Below are 20,266 nucleotides of genomic sequence, written 5' to 3'. Positions count from 1 at the left end.
GTATTCAGTACCGCGATGAGCGGCCGCTGGCACGCTTGCCAGCAGGGAGGGCTCTGTGTGCTGCCTCTGGCACATGTGCCATGGGTCTGCCTCCACTGTCCTATCCTATGGCTAGGCAATAAATGATTTTAGTGGGTTAACCCCTTTAAAATCCAACATGTCAGATTTGCCTTATTTTCACTAATTTAGTTGGGCTGTTCCTCATGTGTATGAGAACATTTATCTAGAGTGTCAGGCTTCTGAATGGTTGATAATCATTACTGTGGCTCTCAAAAATCAATTAGCCAGTCGGCTTGGCTATATAGTAATACAAACACGTGCTTCGGGAATACTCAAAGTCAGCATTTTCAACAAATAATGGGCCCACATGTTTTGATCAAAATATATGCTAAAAACCTTGCATTTTTATGCAGTTAGTACCGAAAATTTTGCATTTTTATTCATATAGTAAATGTGTATCAGTACTGAGGCATGTGTTTCTGTTACTGTATTTGTTGCAGCCATGGCTTACATGCACCCGCACATTTACTTGTTGGAGGTGCTGACTGTTTTTTGTAGCTCTCCTCTATAGCCATTATAAAAAAAAAATGTATTCATGTTGGAATGAGCCAGCAATGGAAAACGAATGCTAAAGATTTATTGATTTGGTACCCGCTGTAGTAGACTTTATGTCTGCTGATATTGATCCATAACCTCATACTATTTTTGCCTCACATGATAATGGTCACACAGCGGCAACTTCTTGTCAGGTAATAGTTACTGAAAATGAAAGTTTCCAATATTGCTGCTCTGGTTACAAAAAATCTGCAGACAGTCCAGATATAAACACTCTTTATTATTGTCAATCAAATACTGCCATTCAGCATATCTTGCACCCATGCACCGTTATATCGAGATACTGATATCTTTTCAGTAAGTATTTTTAAACAATGCATAACACATACTTTAATATACAGCAATGATACAATGCACCCTGATTTTTTTTTTCAATTTTGTAAACTGATTATTTAGAAATAACATGTAATTTGGTTCCAGAAAAAAAACAAAAAACAATATGTACGTCTCATTGTTGAATTGAGGTTAAGATCTAGGAGTGCAATGTGGCACAAGTCGCTGTGTGTCTGCTGTACACACGTGATTTTCAGTTAAAATCTGTGCATAACAAAATGCGTACATTCTGAACGCATGACGGAAAGCGTATGCTGAGAATACGGAGGCTCCGCTATCACGCAGGATAGACGGTCTGCATTGTTCTTATGGAATTCTGTATATAGAACTTATATAAGTCATCTGATCTGATCATATATAACTTATATATAAACTTTCCACAAAGTTTTTCTTCAGTCATTTGGTTTAAAATAAAAACAAGAAAAGTAGTATTGTTTCAAGAGCTCACTTCTCTGTCTTATAGGATTTCTTCTTCGACCTAAGACCTTAGATTGAATATTTCACAGTGACGTGTCTACCAATGCACTGGACTTTTCCATCTTCTAGAGTAAACTCCGGCAAAGGCGCAGCAGCCCTTCCAATATTGATGCCAAGATGGTCTTCCCTTGTGATTGTCCTCTCTGAATTTGTCGTTGCCCTAGCTGTCCATAAGTCCTTTAATCTCTGTGATTTGCGATTGTATGTCTTCAGGGAGCTCAAGTGGAGGAAGATCTGGTAAGGGAATGTCTAGAGGAGGAAGATTAGGTATAGGAATGTCCTTAACCTTCCCGGTATTTGCTACAAAATTCTGCCATGTGGACGAGGGGTTTGGAGAACTTGGCGTCGGTTGCTGCAGGCTCCACAGCTCAGACTTCTCCACAAAATCGGTGTCCATGTCCAACTCTTTCTCGGGATTCTGCTGCAGTCTTGCCACTTCTGCCCGAAGCTTCCGGTTCTCCTTTTTCAGTTTCTCATTTTCGGCCAGAAGTGTGTCCACCAGTAGGTTCAGCTCTTTAATCTTGGTGGCCTGCTCCTCCAGTTTAGTTTTGTCATCTTTAGGGATTCGATTTGCCTTGTAAGGTTCCAGTGGCTCCTTCCTCTTCTGCAGCAGATATAGTAGGGAGTCTGGTTCTCGGTCAAGGACACTGTGGATTTCTTGCAAAGGCTTCCCTGGGTTACAACTGGATTTCTGGCCTGCAGAAACAAGTGCATTTTGGCTGTCAATGTCATCTGAGGATGACCTGTATGACGTCTGGAGATGCGTAGTCAACTCCTTTTCTGCAGCTATTGCTTTTTGTTGAGCTCGGAGTTTGTCTTCTCGTTTGGCTCTTTTTAATCTTTCCTGAATTAAGAGCTGCTGCTTTATATGACTCTCCCGCTGCAGCTCCAACGACAGCTGAGCCTGTAGAAGAAATTAAATGGAGACTATGTCAAATCAGTTAAAAAGAAGCATATGCACATCCTCAAACTTTTCTAGAAGAGAATCAGGATAGCCATAGCAGCATTTAACAAAAGGACTTGTACGTGTGATTTTCACTATGAGACATGTTCATAGCCTATGATCATAAACAAGAATGTTTCAATTTACGGACATGAATCAGATCTCGAAAAGGATTGGAAATTGGAACAAAGTATATTAAAACATTGCATAGTTTCATTATATATAGCGATTAAACTTTAGTCATGCATGACTGGATGTTCCATTTAGGTATAGATAGGTGGATTTAGTTTGTTTGGTATGTAGTAAATCAGATTAATGGCCGTTGTTGTGCCATCTTACCTGCTCAGACTGTGTCAACCTTTTGGCTTCCAAGAGGTAGGCTGTAATAAGGAGAACATGGTAAGTGAACATGAGCAAGTAGGCATTTGAGACAATCAGAAAAAAACCACATAACCCGGTTTATGTAAAACTGGTAATTATTAGGAAATAGTAGTACCAGCGTTTCTGGTGGCACAATGCGCCACACAGTTGTACTACATGGTACATGCATTATGATCCCCACACACAGCTCTACTACATCCATCCTGACCCCACACAATACCCACAGCACATTACACACACAGCTCTACTACATCCATCTTGATTCCCACACATTACACACACAGCTCTACTACATGCATGCTGACCCAACACATCACACACAGCCCTGCTACGTTGTACATCCATTTACATCCACCCTGATTCACACACATCAAACACACAGTTCGGCTATTCCACACATGTCCTCATCTTTTCAAGAGCCCTAATTGTGTTCTTCTGTCGGTCAGGCTCTGTGTTTTATATATGTTGTAGGACCTTTGGTGATGTCACCAGGGGGCTGAGAGATGACATTACCAGTTGTGGAGTATGAGAAGTACTCACATACTAACTGACAAGTGGTCGTTAGTGCTTTGATTAATCATAAAAGCTTCAACCAGCAGGATCCTCTCTCCTTAAGTTCATTATTAATGCATGGTTTAATTTTTGCATACAAACCGCTCTACAATAGACATTCTCCATTGTGGCTTTATCATGGCTCAACAAAGATGTGGTTTAGAAACAGTTAAAGGGGTTTATCCGAGTCTGCCCATGCGCTGTCTGGTATTGTAGTTCAGCTCCATTCACTTCTATGGCAGTGAGGGTGATCGATGCGCTCAATTATCCTCCTTTGTCCCATAAAAATAAATGGAGTAGTTGTCATGCAGGCAGCCCCACCGCACAACTCACATGGCGCCTTCGGGGTGAACTTTTCTCAGGATTGTTGTGGGTTCCAGCGGCCGGACCCCCAGTGTTTATTTATCTCCTATCCTATAGCTAGGGGATAAAGGTCTTTACTGGGGAAACCACTAAAGGATTCTTTTCATCTGATGAGCGGTGCAGAAATCTGGAGACTGTCAGCAGACTTCTTCCTACCAGAAACCTCCTATATATGTGGATTTACTATACTACTCTGTCTTTAAATGCACTGAACTACAGATATCATCCTTCCATTGCATCAGCCTAAGAAGTAACATAACCCTTTATGGTTTACCTCAGGGATTTTTCCAGGAATTTTGCCAAATCAAGATTATTTAATAGGGAAATTGGAGAAAGGATCATGTGACCTTGGCAGATCTGCTCCATTTCATGAATCGACCATTAAACGTAAGCTGGGAATGTGATACATGAGCGCGGATACTGCAGTCGTGAGTATGAAGATTTGCAGAGAAAAAGCCACTGGGCAATGTTGATCAGTAGGAGATAGTCAGTTTGTTTCAGCTCAGGAGAAATAAAGCGACTCTCAATTAGTGTAAACAGGCAGTCATTCATCTTAGAACGACTGCCTGTTCACAGTGAATGGAAGCGTTTGGCTGAAAGATCTCTGGTGCGCTCCACCTCCACTCACTGAATGGCTATACCTCCTGTGTGAAAGTACAGGAGTGAGTTGTTGGGACGGCTGTCAGGCGCTTCTGCACGAAACAGTCGTCCCATGTAAAGTAACCTTTAAGGCTTCTTCAGACTAACATATTTGCGCCATGCATTACGTGCGTGGAATTAGTACCACAATACGCAGAGAATAGAAGCCATTAATTGGGTTCGTTCTCATTAATGATTTTTTTGTGCGCACGTAAAAAAAATAAATAGGACCCGCTCGATCTTTCTGTGTATTTGCACAGCAAGGGTCCCCATAGAAGGTGCATAAATGCTCATTCAAATGCGCAATTCCAGGAAGAAGAGAACACATCTGGACCTCATTAGGCTAAAAAGCCTTTTAAAATCAAGGCAGGGGTGTTTCATGCACGCATATTAACAGGCAAGGTTTGCGCAAAAATGTACAGTACTATATGCAGACATACGTGCAAATCAACCTCATTCACTGCGCAAATACGTTGCACTAAGGCAAGCCTATTTGTACATACACTCGTCTGAAGAATCCCTTATTTGTAATTCCTGACACTCATAATCAGTCAAGTGGGCGGTCTCCTCCGCTCACTGTCAATGGATAATGACATGTTTCCTCAGCTCACTGATGTCACCCATTGGCAGGGAGCAGAGACCGCCCCCCTGACAGATTCAAAGTGCCAGGAGGACATGAGAAGTCCTCTTTAATGGACTTCATTCTAAAGTGCTGTCTTTTTATATGGTTGCCTTGTCTTCATATCCACCTACTTATTATTAGTAAATTATATCTTACTGGATAAAATGTAACATGTAATGTGTATGAATACCGCATAGAAGAGGTACACGTGCGGTACATACCAGCAGCTTTCCTGTGACATGCAATGGCCTCTTCATATTTTCCTGTAGCCAGAAACCGGTCTGCTTTTCTGCTTTGTTGATGTGCCTGTGAACAAGAAGAATGCGTAAGACAATTAGTAATATGCTCCATGAAAAAGTCTAATTACAAAAAACTAGAACACTGCACACTTCACCAAGACCTTCCTCTCAAAGTGTAGCGGATGGCAGCTGTGCCTTCACTTGGACCATTTATGAAGAAGAGTAGAAATTCCATATTGTATCTAAGCGACTAAAACTCTTTAGAACTATTTCTAAGTACTCAATTACAAGACAATTCTATCTAGGGTCCTTGTTCCCAAGAGATGCATTGTTTGGACAAAAAGACCCCCAAAATGCTTGAAACATGGACCAAAGCTACACTTGTGTAACCGAGACCCCCTTTAATGAAGAGCTTCTAGCAGTAGCACAATTCCTCACTGCACAACAGTGATAGCAACTGTAACATACCAATCCAATAGGCAGGAGATCCGTTAGAGATGCTGGACTGACGGCTTAGTTTCCCCTCTGCTCTTTCCTCTCCTGCACCTTCTTATCAGTTAATTTAGGACTACAGCAAATGTTGTCTTTGTTGTGGTCAAAAAGTGCAGTAGAGGAGAGCGAAGGGCTGAAAACGTAGGCCACTCTCACACAGGCGGTTTTAACAGCGTTTAGCGCGGCTGTAAAACCGCCTCCATTGATTTTAAGGGGGCTTCTCAGACAAGCGTTCAAGCACAACATTTCTAATGCCGTGATTTCCTAACGCTGTCTGCTCTATTTTAGTGTGTTTTATCGATTTTTAACGCACCTAATCACCCATTGAAATCATAGGGTACGTTTAAAAACACTGATAAATGAGTTTGCAAAAACGTGGCATTTTACAGCATTTTCAGACGCCTGTGTGAAAGCAGCCTAAGGCCTCTCTCACACAAGCATTCAGAAAACGCGGCTCGAAATCGCAGCATTTTTACGGTGATTTTGAGCTGCGTTTTTTAACGCATGTCACAGTGTTTGACAGGGCTTTCTAATGCACCCCATCATTAAAATGCGCTAAAATAGAACAGATGGCGCATTTGAGCACAGATCTGAGAAACCCCATTAAAATCAAAAGCAGTGTGTGTGTGAGAGTGGCCTAAGGGTCCTCCCAGACAGGACGAGTGTCAGGCGCTTAAGTGGCCAACAGTCATCCCAGCTTTTGTCGCTCCCGTGCTTTCACACAGGAGCAAGCAACATTCATTCCTGTTGTTCGCCTCCATTCACAGTAAACAGGCAGTCGCTCATAGATGAACTGCCTGTTTACACGGGCCGATTGGAATTATCGTTTTTTTATTCAGTTGCTGGCAGTGTATACACTAAACGATTATCGTTCAGATTTCCACAATCCAGTGAGAATCTGAATAATAATCTTTTTGTGTAAAAAAGGGCCCTATGGGTGGTTTTAGACAGGATGACCGTCAGGCACTTGAGCGCTGTCTCACAACTGTCACAATGTCTATCGCTCATATGCTTTCAGATATTAGCAATAGTCATTCAGTGAATTGAGGTGGACTGCGCCAAAGGTTGCCCTTCTTCATTCACTGCAAACATGTAGTAGTTCAAAGATGAACAACTGCTTGTTTACACTGAGCGAATAGTCCCTCACTAGTGCAGTCTCAGTAAGCTGAAACGAAGCGACTATTAAGAGACTCTTCATTCAGTACCCTGGCTGGGGTGCCGTGTCTATACAGGCTGAGCGTCGCCCATAATTGCTCAATTTAGGGATTATTGGCCTATTGGCCTGTGCAAAAGTATCCTCAGCCGTCAGTCCAGCCTCACTGAAGGATCTCCTATTGAAAATAAGGGTCCTTTTACATGGAACGATTATGGTTCAGCTTACCAACTTATAAACTGAACCATAATTGTTGCGTGTAAACACTGCCAATGAGTGAACAACAAATGATCATGCATTCGCATGTCGCTCAATTTAGGCAGACAAAATAAAAAAAAATTTGATGGGCCTGCATTCATCTATGAACGACTGCCTATTTACTACAGAGGCGGGCAGCCAGAAGCAATCCCCAACCCACTCCGCCCTCATTCATTGAACAATTACAGCTCCTCTGTGAAAGGGCAGAAGCAACAATTGTACCATGTAAAAAGACCCTTAGACTGCAGTTTCTACATATAGTGATAAGTAGAAGCTGCAGAAGATAAAAGCAGCAAAATTTTTACCCTAAACCTACTGCAAAAGTTATTGCCAGCCCAAAATACATGCATTTAAACGAAAAAAATAAATAAATGTTGCCATAGCCTTTGAGAGCCCAATGGGAAATAACCATTCGTCAAAAAGGGCCAGCCTAATAAAAGGAGTAGAGAATCTCCCCACTAGAGTGTGCAGTCTATAGAAATATCCTCTAGTCTATACTACCCAGAAGAAACTTTGTACTACACAAAAGGCTTTGGAATATTGCCGAGCAGCACAGAGTCCTTTTGTTTCCATGCCATAAAACCACAGGAACTCGTGTGCCTCCATATCGTGCCATTCGTTGAAGATATGCTTTCACTTTCATCAAGCTAGCCTTAGGATATTACAGCACTGTATAGGCACCAAGTAGTATGCAGCCATAATTGGACACCCATATACCTCTAAAGGCCCATATTCTACCCCTATAAGCCTGCCATAAAACACTGACAGAGGTTTTCGGCTGTCCGATTTTGCCCTCATGTTAGGATATGGAAAATAATATCCCCGTAGTACAGTGCCATAAGGAGACACCGTATGGGGCCACACAGGCACGTTCTATATGGGCAGCAGAGCACAATCTACTAATTAGTTAGAATTCTAATAGAATATTATCTATGGACCAAGAAGCGTCTGTCCAACCCACTGATGAACACTGTCTATATTTCCCCTAACCCATTAAGGAACAAGCGCTGTAAATTGAAGGCGCTTGGTCCTGGACTTTAATCACGCCTGATAGTAAAAATACGTTGTGGGATTAAAGCCCCTGCTTCTGTATTCAGGTCAGGTTGTCGGTTGCTAGTCACAGCTGAGAACCCGAAGGAGAGGGGAGAAGCGCTTTTTAACCCCTTCTGCCTTCTCTGAATACATTGCACTCAATGAGCGCTCTGTACTAAAAAGCGAAAGTGGAAGTGTTTCTTCCACTACGTGAGCCAGCGATCACATGATCACCAGGACCCCCTGGCACGGCAGAGATGCAGAGTCTTTGCAGACCCTGATCAGCTCTGCCAGTGACTACTGTCACTACAGGGGGATGTTTTCCGCTATAACTGGGGCTCCTATGGATGCTGCTCCCATAGATGCCCCAGCTACAGTGGAAAAGTGTGTAAAACGAAAGAAAAAAAAAAAAAAACGCCATGTGAATGTCCCCCAGAGGTGTTATATGATATCATGGGCGATATGGATGGTAAAAAAAATAATTACATGGATAATTTAAAAGAAAAAACAGAACAAAATAAAAATATATACATATAAATATAATCCAAAAAGGAAATAACCCAAAGCCGACTCCAACAAAAACCGGTGCCGAACGCACCCTGTAATCCAAAACCATAACATATTATATATCAAAACGTCCGAAACAAAATGAGGAACCCAGTACCATACTTTATTTTAGCGTAACTATACTAATTGTGAAACAATAACTATAAATGTTAATTTTTTTTAGCTTTTTACCCCCCCCCCCCCCAAAAAAAGGCAGTAAAAGAGATATTTAAAAAATAGCCCTATATGTCACAAGAAAAAAAAAACGCACCAAAAATAATTTAGCTAACTAAAAGGAAAACAAATAGGGCAGTAAAACCACCACATGGGTAACATCCCTAAAAAGTGTCTGGTCCTTAAAGGGGTTGTCCCGCGTCGAAACGGGTTTTTTTTAATTCAATAGGCCCCCCGTTCGGCGCGAGACAAACCCAAGGGATGGGTTAAAAAAAAAGAAAGAAAAAAAAAGGTTTAGTACTTACCCGAATCCCCGCGCTGCAGCGACTTCTTACTTACCTTACCAAGATGGCCGCCGGGATCTTCACCCACGATGCACCACGGGTCTTCTCCCATGGTGCACCGTGGGCTCTGTGCGGTCCATTGCCAATTCCAGCCTCCTGATTGGCTGGAATCGGCACACGTGACGGGGCGGAGCTACGAGGACCAGCTCTCCGGCACGAGCGGCCCCATTCACCAGGGAGAAGACCGGACTGCGCAAGCGCGTCTAATCGGGCGATTAGACGCTGAAATTAGACGGCACCATGGAGACGAGGACGCTAGCAACGGAACATGTAAGTGAATAACTTCTGTATGGCTCATAATTAATGCACAATGTACATTACAAAGTGCATTAATATGGCCATACAGAAGTGTATAACCCCACTTGCTATCGCGGGACAACCCCTTTAAGGGGCTAAAGGGGTGGCAATGCAAAAGTGTATCCTATAGATTTTGCCAAGCATAAAGCTGTCTGGCACAATGTTTCCTAAATACAATTAGTATTCCGCAGCACGGCCATAACACAGCTGGTGGAATCTCCACGTATATCTGGGTAATTGTTAATAACAGCGAATTACAGACAATTATATCATGGTATTACAGTGAGGGCATCTGTCCAACAGGCTTATGGGAGCAGATAGTTCTGGATGACAGGATACAAGGGCAATGTATTACGCTAGCCTGGAGAATGCATAAATGATTAACCTTACCTACCGTGACAGCAAGAAAACAAGTGAGGAACAGCAGAGGAATGTCCTACACCTACACAGGGCAGATGGAAAATACCGAACACCAACTCCAAGCTGGGAGAACGGATGACAACATCCGGAAAGTAAACTACAATTCATCAACATATTAATGCTGATTAGTTCTGCGGTCCGCTATGATAGTTGTGAAAGAAGACCCCCTCCCATGCCGAACTACAAAAACCTAACATAAGGCCTTCCCTGTCCGGGCCTCAGAAAGGAGCAACCAACCATCAGAAGGAAATATACTAATGTGCAATATACTACGTATATCCATTTCTCCAGGTCACCGTGTAAGATCAGGATTTCTGTCCAGTTCTAAGCAGACACTATTACAACTTGCTTGATTACAGATTTGGGCGAATCCCATGAGATGTTTAGCCAGAGTGCCCAGAAATCTGCTGCTGGCACCTAATCTTTTGGGGCTTATTGCTCCTATCAAATATGACAGGACTTAATGTCCATTTACACACACAGATGGTCGCTCAAAATTCGTCAGAAACTGACAGTTTTGAGCAATTATTTTGCATTAGCTACTAATGGGAATAATCAGCCCATTAGTAACTAACTATATTCATTTGCATGTATTTAGAGAACAGCGGATGGTTTGTTCTCTAAATACATTGCAATTGTTCACTATTGGCTAGCAGCTAAAAGAATGTTATCAGCGCTGCTCACGGAGAACTCAGCATGCGGTCCCTCTTATCAGGGACGATGGATTCTAAGCTGAGCTGAACTCCGTGATAGAGGAAAAGTGCACGGTAATTGCATGATGGGCACATTTACATGTAACGATTATTGCTCAAAAGATGGATTTTTAGCAAATTTTGACCAATCATCGTTGTGTGTAAAAGGGCCTTTACAATGGAGGCTCTGATAGATGTAATGGCCCTTTTACATCCAACGAGAACCTCACGGTTCTTGTTTGCCCGAGTGAATGAGCTGGTGACGTCATCACCAGCTCGTTGGCGCTCGGGCAGTTTGTTTAGACAGATAAATCATCATTGGGAAGCATGAACTTCTTGTTCGGCGTTTCACATTCCCAAGTGAAACACTGAATGATCAGTGTTTAATCACAACGAGAAGGCAACGAGCCGGCGATGATTTTTATGCCGGACTAAACCGGACGATGAACAAGAAGCACATGATTCTTGCTTTCGTTTGAACAATTTTTGGAACGATAATAGTTACGTCTAAATACTTTTTTACACAACCTTGGGGTATGTTCACACAGGCGGAATCTGCGTCAGAGCTAGGCAGTGAATTTCTGCTGGGGCTATTCACTAGTATGGCCATGGAGTCACATGCCCTTTTCCCGGACCACTCTGCCTCCATTTACGGATTATCCAGTGTAAAAGTACCTGTAGACAGTGCGTGTGTTTGGCTGATATGCATGAAAGGTGTACGGCCACCTTTAGCCTTCCAGTTCCAGATGCTACTTTTAAAAGTTTACCCAGAGCATGGCATTATTAAAACCAACAAGGTATAGTGCCATGGACTAACGTGCCATTTGTAAACCGATGCCACCCATCAAGTTACTATGTATAACTGACAAAGTTGCCATAAGTTCAGAAACCCCCTAGGTAACCAATGATAGGTCTCCAGGTAAGTATGATTTTCGGTGGGGACTAAAGGCCTATTTAGACACTGACGGTTTTGAGCGATCATTTTGCATTTAGCTACTAGTAGGCTTATCAACCCATTAGTAGCCAACTAGCTTCATTTGCATGTATTTAGAGAACAGCAGGTGGTCTGTTCTCTAAATACATTGCTATTGTTCTCCAGTGGGACAGCTGCTGAAAGAATGTTATCAGTGCTGCCTGCAGAGAACTCAGCATATGGTCCATCTTATCAGGGACAATGGATTTTAGGCTGAGCTGAACTCAGCGATGGACGAAAAGTGCACATTACAAGCAACGATTATCAAAAGACGGCTTTTGAGCAATAATCGTTGTGTGTAAATGGGCCTTAAGGAAGGAGATAAATTGTGATCCAGTTAAACCAGACGTTCACCAGCTAACGTCTTTACTCAAACTGTTTTTGGGAAACAAAATTGCTTCTAAAAAAAAAAAAAAGAAAAGAATCCAACCTGCGGTTTCCTAATAACTGGTGGTATAACACTCCTCCGTTCCATAAACAATGAGGACTGGCAGTCCTGATGTACCACAAGCATTCATCACTAAGCTACCTATTGTTCACAACCCTGCAATTAAATGTATCCGCATGATTGATTTCTTTCAATATGTTCTTAATTCTGGATGGTTTTAAGGCCACTTTATACGGAAAGGTTATCGTAAAAAAAAAAAAAACCATGGCTGCCTGTCCATGGCGATGATCTGCCAGCGGATCACGCTGTGTGAAGCTTTCCATCGCGTTGGTATGGAAAGCACAGAACCGGGGTCCATGAGCAGAGAATCATAGCGCTTCTCTGCTGTGAGCCTATCTGCTACATAGGCTCACCGCTGAGACCTGTCAGCTCTCCCCCATTGTCCTCCACGGTGGAATATTGTGGACTAGGTACCATAAAAAAATTTAATAAATAGATGAATTGTGCGAATTTGAACATAATCATTCAATTGTTGGCCATGTTTACACTGAACGATTAACGAGAATTCGTCTGCTTCTCATTCGTCGTTCATTTTATGTGGGCATAAAAATAATCGTTCGTGTGTGTGAACAGCGATTGTTGAACAGTGAATGTGAACCACTGAGCGATATGCGAAAGCAATTATCGGAGGGTATATTTTGAAGGAATAGTTCAGAGATGTCACAGGAAGAGGTGTATAGTTGGGTGTCATCAGCCTACACATGGCATTGGAGGCCGAATTTGCGGATGGTTTGTCCAATTGGGGCTGTTTAGATAGAGAAGAGAAGGGAACCAAGGACCGAGCCCTGGGAGAGCCCGACAGCGAGAGGAAGTGGAGACACTGAAAGAGCAGTCAGAGAGGTAGGAGGAGCAACAGAGCAGAGAAGGAGGTCATGGTCGAGAGTGTCAAATGCAGCGTAGGGGGCAAGGAGGATTAGTAGGGAGTAGTCACCCCTCGACTTCGCCACCATCAGGTGATTTGATACTTTTGTGAGGGCAGTTTCCGTCGAGTGTAGAGAATGGAAACCAGACTGTAGGGGGTTGAGGAGAGAGTTGTCAGAGAGAAAGCGTGTGAGGTGGGAGTAGACCAGGCATTCCAGTAATTTGGAGATGAAGAGGAGGTTGGCAGCATCAGTCAGGTCAAGGGTTGGTTTTTTAAGCAGAGGGGATATGATGGAGTGTTTAAATGAGGAGGGGAAGGTGCCAGAGGTTAGGGAGACGTTGAAGATTGTGGTGAGGTGAGTAATGAGAGCTGGGGAAAGGGATCGGTGGAGGTGAGAGGGGAGAAGGTTGCTAGCGCAGGTGGTGGGGCGGGCAGCGGAAAGCAGCCTGGAGACTTCTTCCTCTGTCATTGGTTCTAAGATAGAAAGTGAATAGGTGATTGATGCAGTGCTGAGGAGACTGGGATCGGGGCTAGCCGTACAATTTTTGGAGATTTCTTTTCGGATGTTGTCAATTTTTTTCTTTGAAATAGGCAGCTAGTTTTCCATGTTGCTAGTTGCACAAGTTTGATGGTGAGCCATGAGAACCACCCACAGTACAGATGTCCTGGCAGAAGAGAGGTTCGTGTGGACGCAGGGTTCTCGGCCGTGGGTAGGGTGAGATTCTGCTGCGGGCTCTTGCACGCAAAATCTGACTCGTTGACATGAGGCCTAAGGATGTGTTCACACGCAGCTCATTTGCTGCAGATTATGTTGCAGATCTGCGGCAGATTTCACCACTTCAATTGAATTTAAATTGAAAAAGTGAAATCTGCTGCAGATCTGCATCAAAATCAGCAATGTGGGAAAGCACCCTAGATGATTTGCTCGTTTAGCGTTCATTTCATGCAAGCATCATTGGCTCGTTTGCTAATCTTTCAGTTTAAACACCGATGATTCAGTCGTTCTCATTCACTGAACGATCGTGTAGGAAAAAAACAAAACAACGTTTTTTTGTGTTTAAACTGACCGCCCGGGCAAACAATTACAGCTACACGTAAAAGTGCCATTAGTGAGGTTTCACATCTGTGTTGGAAAAGGGAATCCCCGCGGCTGAACAGTTCCGTCTCCGGTCGGAACCTGATAGCGCTCACTTTCCCCCCAGCTTTTGGACAGAAGAAAAAGTGCTGCATGTTTTGAGACAGATTTGTGACAAACGGGCGAAGGTTCCGACACAGATGTGGAACTGCCTTAGGCCAGCGTCACACGAGTGCGAGCGTACTTGTGCGCACATGAATGTAGCGTTTTTTGTGGAACAATTATGCTTTTTTGGCGCATGTATCTCTGTATTTTACTGTACATTTTGTGCCCGCAAATTCATTTGTGTTTCGCAAACAAAGACGCACTAATTAAAAAGGCCAATTTATCTAATAAGTTCCAGATGAACCCGTTTTCAAACAGAATTATGCAGCACATCATCCATCGCCTTGCGTAGCGTGCGCGCATTTGCGCAAACCCTAATGACTTCAATGGGGACCTTTGGTGTGCAAATAAAGAAAGATAGAACATATTTTTTTCTTTTTTGTGGAACCAAATGTGTGCGCAAAAGTACAGAAATGTGAATGAACTTGCTGAAATCAATAGGTTCTATTTTCTGTCTATCACGCACACATGAAATGTGCGCAAATACGCCCGTATGTATCTGGCCTTATAGTTAAAGACAAAAAGAGTAGGATCAGTAGAGGGCTAGCCGCGAGTCTCCTCACAGACATTACAGCGCCAATGCATCTCGCTGAAACGCATAGTGACGTTTTTTGGGTTAATGGTCATCCGAATTTTCTGTAAAAGCTTTAAAAAGTTCTAATAAATTTTGTATCAGAACATTACAGAAAATCTACATTTTAGATATGAAAAAACACACTATTCTATAGGAACAGCAAGGCCATGCTGAGAGCTGTAGTTCTCCTATAGGGCCTGGCCTACAAAATTTGCAGCAGCCAGAAAATGAGATAGGAAAACCCCTTTGTCTTATCCGTAATGGCGGACAGCTGTTCGCAAACCAGTATGCCAAAAACACGTACGTCATGCTGGAGATTACAGATTATGAACATGTTGAATCTCAATCTTAAAATTCAATTATCCATCTGCCGGGCCCCTAATAGTAGAGCAGCCTCCATGACAGGACGGCCTCCACCTCCATGTTATGTACACAGCAACTAATTACACAGGGAAATTATAAACCGGGCATACAACTATTCATTCCGGTTCTCCGTGAGGCACGAGGGAATATAGCATGGTAGTCATACAACATAGCAGTCACTATAATGCAGGCTTCTGGAATACAATGGGCCTAGTGCCTTAGAGAGAAAGCAGCCATGTAACCCATAGCAACCAATCAGTGCTCAGCTTACATTTCATAAGCTGCCCTGGAGAGATGGAAGACCAGCTCTGATTGGCTGTCATGACACCAGTAGATTGGTACACTAGGCCCAATGTTTCTGCCACGCATGGCTGTGGGGATGCATGTGGTGCGTTACGTTGGTAATGGAGAGCGCCAAATCACTAATAAAAGAAAAGCACAGCTTGAGGCCTCATTTGGGCGTCCACAAGGCCCAACAGCCTCAATGGAGCTGCACTGAGATCACTATAGAACCCAATGGCCATCTAAGTTAGGCCGGACTCACACAAGCGCATTGTGCACAAACATGGTCGTGCACAAAGGTGCACAAATACGGTCGCGTGAATCCGGCCTTCGGTCCACTTTACTTGTAGGAGTGTCCGAATCTTCTAACTATATTACATATGTCTGAATGAGACCTCGATGCCGCATTTACACGGCCAAGAAAGTCGCGCAAGATTTGTGCGTCGCGAGACACACAAATATCGCACGAATATGAACCCCATTCATATGCATGAGCGATTTTTTTCCCACATTACAGTATAGGGAAAAACAAAATTGCAGCATGACGTATCTTTGGGTGTTCCCTCGGAACGCCTCGCCAATTGCTTGCAATGGGGCCGGCAAAGCATCGAACGGCGTGCGATGTTTCCCATTGTAAACAATGGGAAACACTTTGCGATGCTTCGCCGCGGCTAAAAGCCGTATTAGAATATCGCTACTTCTCTGAAGTGATATGAGGAGTTCTTAAACTTGCATTTTTCGCACAAATCGCATATTAGCGAGCACGTTATCAGGCCAAGCTTCACAGCCTGATATCGCCCTCGCCTGCGTGATATTAGCCTAAGGGCCAATTCACTTGGGTGGATTTTCTGTTCATATTTTTTACTCCCCGAATACGGCCAGCACACGGACCCACTGAATTAAACTGGTATGTTCATATTCCCACATGTGGCTTTTTAAAAATTTTTTACAGCTCATGCACGCTAAAGAAATAAACAAACAAAAAAAAAGCGCCATTTTTTGTTCCATATTCACGGACCAAAATCAACCATTAGGCTGGGTTCACACAGGGCGGATTTGCCAGGGAAATTCCGTCCAGAATTTCGCTGCGGCGAACCCGCCTGCGGCAGCTAATCCCTGGATTGGCCAGCCATGTGGACGAGTTTTTTTGACAAAGCTGCGGCGCAAATTACCCTGGCCGCAGCATGTCATTTTTCCCCCCCGTTGCGGCCGTGCTTTCCTCTATGGGAGCGCTGGCCGCAACAGAAAAGCATGCGGCCAAGCCACTCCAAAACCCGTGGCTAAATGTGGTGGGTTTCCCGGCAGAAATCTCGTGGTTTTTCACTGCGGCCAAACCGCCAGATTTACAGTGAGATTCCACCCTGTGGGAACCCAGCCTTAAAGTAAAAAATGGTGAATTAAAAAAAAAACTGCAAATATGAATACGCATTCGTGTCCGTGTTCACTGCGGGTTTTTCTGTTGTGCACTCTGTTTTCTGTGGGCTATGCCAAAATTGAGATAATTGACATTACTTGGGCCTTCTTGCACCTGGATGCAACATGGATGTAAAAAACGGACATATGCAATAAAAATGCATAGAACACTCAGGGCTCCTTCACATTGGCGATCGCAATATCACCGTGAGAATAATCGCAGCAATGCTCATGCAATGTATGAGCGCCCGCAATGCTTTTTCTTGGAAAAAGCTTGTGCGATAAACAATCTTACGTTTTCTAACGTTAAAACTGCACCGCACGAACATCGCCAGTCCATGCGATGCGATGAAACGGGGGCTCAATAGGGAAACATGGGCGATAAAATTAGAAAAATAAAATAAAAATACGTAAAACGCAGAAAGATAAAGCAGGCAGCGATTTCTAAATGGAGCTACATCACAGAAGTGAATGAAACCATTGAAAGGCATGGGTTTCATAACTATGTTTTCACGCACTCTCGCATTGCGCGATTTTGTCGCAAGTGTGAAAGCAGCCTCACATACACACGAGGTGAAAATGGTGAGTTTTTTTACGAACCGAAACTGCATACGGCTTTGTGAATGAGCCCCAATGGTGCGTTCACATATAGCAAATTTTCATGCGGATCTATGTCAAAACCTGCAGCATATTTTGCGCTGTGGATTTTGGTGCAGATCTGCATACATTTAACCCTTTCAACTGCAGGGGTGATTATCGGAACTATTGTAGACGTATCCTCAGGATCGGTCAGCGATTGGTGGGGATCCGCCGTTCTGGACCCCTGGTGGTCAGCTGTTACTGAGCCCGCTGTCAGTGTGGACAGACAGAAGTAGACAGCTCCGTCCACCTTACAGCGGTCTGGGCCAGTAATACAGATACAGCTCCATTAACATCAATGGGAACACTGACTGCAAATCCACCCAGTCAGTAGGCCTAATAACAGCAGACCCTCAATGATCGAGAATAGGTCATCAACAGTTAAAAGGGAGGAAAGCCCATTAAAGCGACCTTCCAGTCTTGGACAAACAAAGATGGCCGCATCAGCTTCTCTGACTACCTGATGTACACTGTGCATTAGTATGCTTTGATTGGCCAGTGCTGCCCATATTAGCAGTTCCAGATGATAACAGGAACATTTGGTGTCTTAAGCCCCATTTACACGCAACGATTCTCTCAAATGAGGTCTTTGGAGCGATAATCGTTGCGTGCAAATGCAAATGCTACCATTGTTTGCTTAAAATTCATCCTTCACCCGGGCAGCTAATAGCAGGGACCTCAAGCTGTGATTCTCCACAGGAGCGCTGATAACATTGTATTCAGTTGCAGACCCGCAGCAGAACAAAGGGGCTGTATGCAGATAACAGACCACCTGCTGTTATCTGCATATATGGAAGGGAAACTCATTTAACATGCAAATGAAGCTTATAAGATACTAATGGGCATTAGTGTCCATTAGCAGCTTATGCAAAATGATCGCTCAGACTGTCATTCTCCTTATCTTTTGAACACATTTTTAGTGATCATCTTTGCATGTAAATGGGGCTTTAGACTACCAATGCATACTATGCACAATGTGCATCAAGTAGTCAGGAAAGTGGTTTGGCCATCCTTGGTTGTCGAGGCCTGGAGGGTTGCTTTAAGGAGTACAAGGGATCCACTAATGCAGTGGCTCCATAACACACCCACAGCGCCCCCTGAAGGAAGCTCACTCTCTGCTGCCTCCTGATTGGGCACCACCTTCAACGCCCATAGGTGTTCACCTACCTGACAATTAACATGGGGAAAGTGGCTGCACCCTATGTAGTCACCTCTACCTGCCATAAAAAAATGACAGTAACAATATACAATGTGAAACGGGGCTGGACAAATACCAAGTACGGGGAAGAATACCTGCTGGTGCATTCGTTTTTGAGACGTCTGCAAAAGTTGAATTGGTTCCTACAGTCCATTAACCCCACACCCAAAACTGTGGAAATGGCAGTAATCCAGCGTAGGGTAAAATAATCCCTAGACAGATTTAAATATAAACCATACCCCGAAAATAAGCCCTAGCTACACTACATGAAAAAAAGCAATACTCACCTAGCAGGCGCCGTTTGGGTCCGCCCCGCTGGGCTGTGGCGCTCTAGCAGGCTTCTGTGTAGTCCTCAATGCTGACGGAGCATCTCTTGTTGGTGACGGGGCATGAATACCTCGCCTCTAGCAAGCAATTGCTCTGATTGGTTCAGGAGCAACCCCTGAGCCAATCAGAGCTGGCGCTCAGTGAACCAATCAGAGCCCTAAAGGCGTCATATATACGACCTATGAAGCTGGCAGCTGTGCATGTGTGACATCATCCGTCCCCAAATGCAGCCCTGGCACGTGTGCCCGATCGCCGTGCAGCGCTAGCACATTGAAGGTGGACATCACCCAGCAAGTCCGGATCGCTGGCAGATACCGCCTATCGGACGGTTCGTGGCTATATAGCATACAATACACGAACACTTCCTGGCGCAATATGTCAGCCATATTGAAACCACATAAAGGCCCCGCTGCATTCCTCATATATTCCATCACTAGGCTATAATTAAGGTGCCAGACCTTCCTTTAAGGAGATGCGGATTTGGCGCAGAATTTCGGTGCAGATCTACAGCGTTCTTCAAGTAAGGGTGTAAGGTCTGCGAAAGGATCAAATCTGCTCCGTGTGAACAAACCCTAACCAAGAGGGAGAAGTGCTGGGAAATGATCAGATGTAGCAGAGCTGGACCAGCGGATCTGTTCTCCTGCAGGCACAACATGGTATAGTGTTTGCAGATCATCTCAGGCGGTGGTTGGCATGTGGGCATCAGCAGTGGTGCAGGCCCAGATGAGGCCTATTGCATACTCAGCTCTACTGCTCAGGGTGGGTTACAGGGGGCACAGGGAGGTCACTGCAGGGTACAGTCAGTGGACAGTTGGTACAATGTATCACCTCCACCCATACTACGCCCCCGGGTCTGCTGGGATCTCTGGTCCTCCAGCACATCTGCTAGGTGATGCCACTCACCAGGTTCAGTGGACTTTCCATCACTTCCATAGAGCCGGGCTGGACGTGTGCGCGGGGACAGGCGGCCGGGCTGCGCTCATCAGGCTGCGCGCTCACCGATGCCCTAGGAAGAAATCCCGGGTCTGATCCCGGCTGTGTCAACACAAGAGCAGCAACAACAACTTCCTCCTCCGGCTCCGCCCGCCGCGCGTCACCATCCTCGCCGCCGGGACGTAGCTGGGGCGGCGCCGCTGGAGAGGTCGGAGCAGGACGCCGGGCGGCGCGTGTTACCGGGGAGACTGCAGGAGCGTCGTCCTGTGAGTCACCGACTGACCAGCAGAGGGCGCGCCGCGGCATTTAGAATTCGGATTATGGCTAAAGCAGAGTCATCTTGTATGTCACCCAGTAACCAGCAGAGGGCGTGCCGCACTAATACAAGTCCTAAATACAGCTAATGCAGCGCAGTCTTGTATGCCACATGTGATGCTAACTA

At 44.4% G+C, this 20,266-nt stretch overlaps 1 protein-coding gene across 1 annotated transcript; it reads right to left on the bottom strand.

Moving 5' to 3' along the window:
- Positions 1-814: 814 nt before the first annotated feature.
- Positions 815-19,987, bottom strand: NRBF2 (nuclear receptor binding factor 2). The gene is made up of 4 exons (XM_066600818.1): positions 19,795-19,987; positions 5,147-5,231; positions 2,708-2,748; positions 815-2,329 (listed from the first exon to the last, which is right to left on the bottom strand). The coding sequence occupies exons 1-4, from the start codon at positions 19,822-19,824 to the stop codon at positions 1,586-1,588; spliced, it is 900 nt and encodes a 299-aa protein (XP_066456915.1). The 5' UTR covers positions 19,825-19,987; the 3' UTR covers positions 815-1,585.
- Positions 19,988-20,266: the final 279 nt, after the last annotated feature.

The sequence above is a fragment of the Eleutherodactylus coqui genome, chromosome 4 (assembly GCF_035609145.1).
Source record: "Eleutherodactylus coqui strain aEleCoq1 chromosome 4, aEleCoq1.hap1, whole genome shotgun sequence".
Lineage (NCBI taxonomy): Eukaryota > Metazoa > Chordata > Amphibia > Anura > Eleutherodactylidae > Eleutherodactylus > Eleutherodactylus coqui.
Note: the sequence above shows the minus strand (reverse complement) of the source record. Positions and strands in the feature narration are given on the sequence as shown.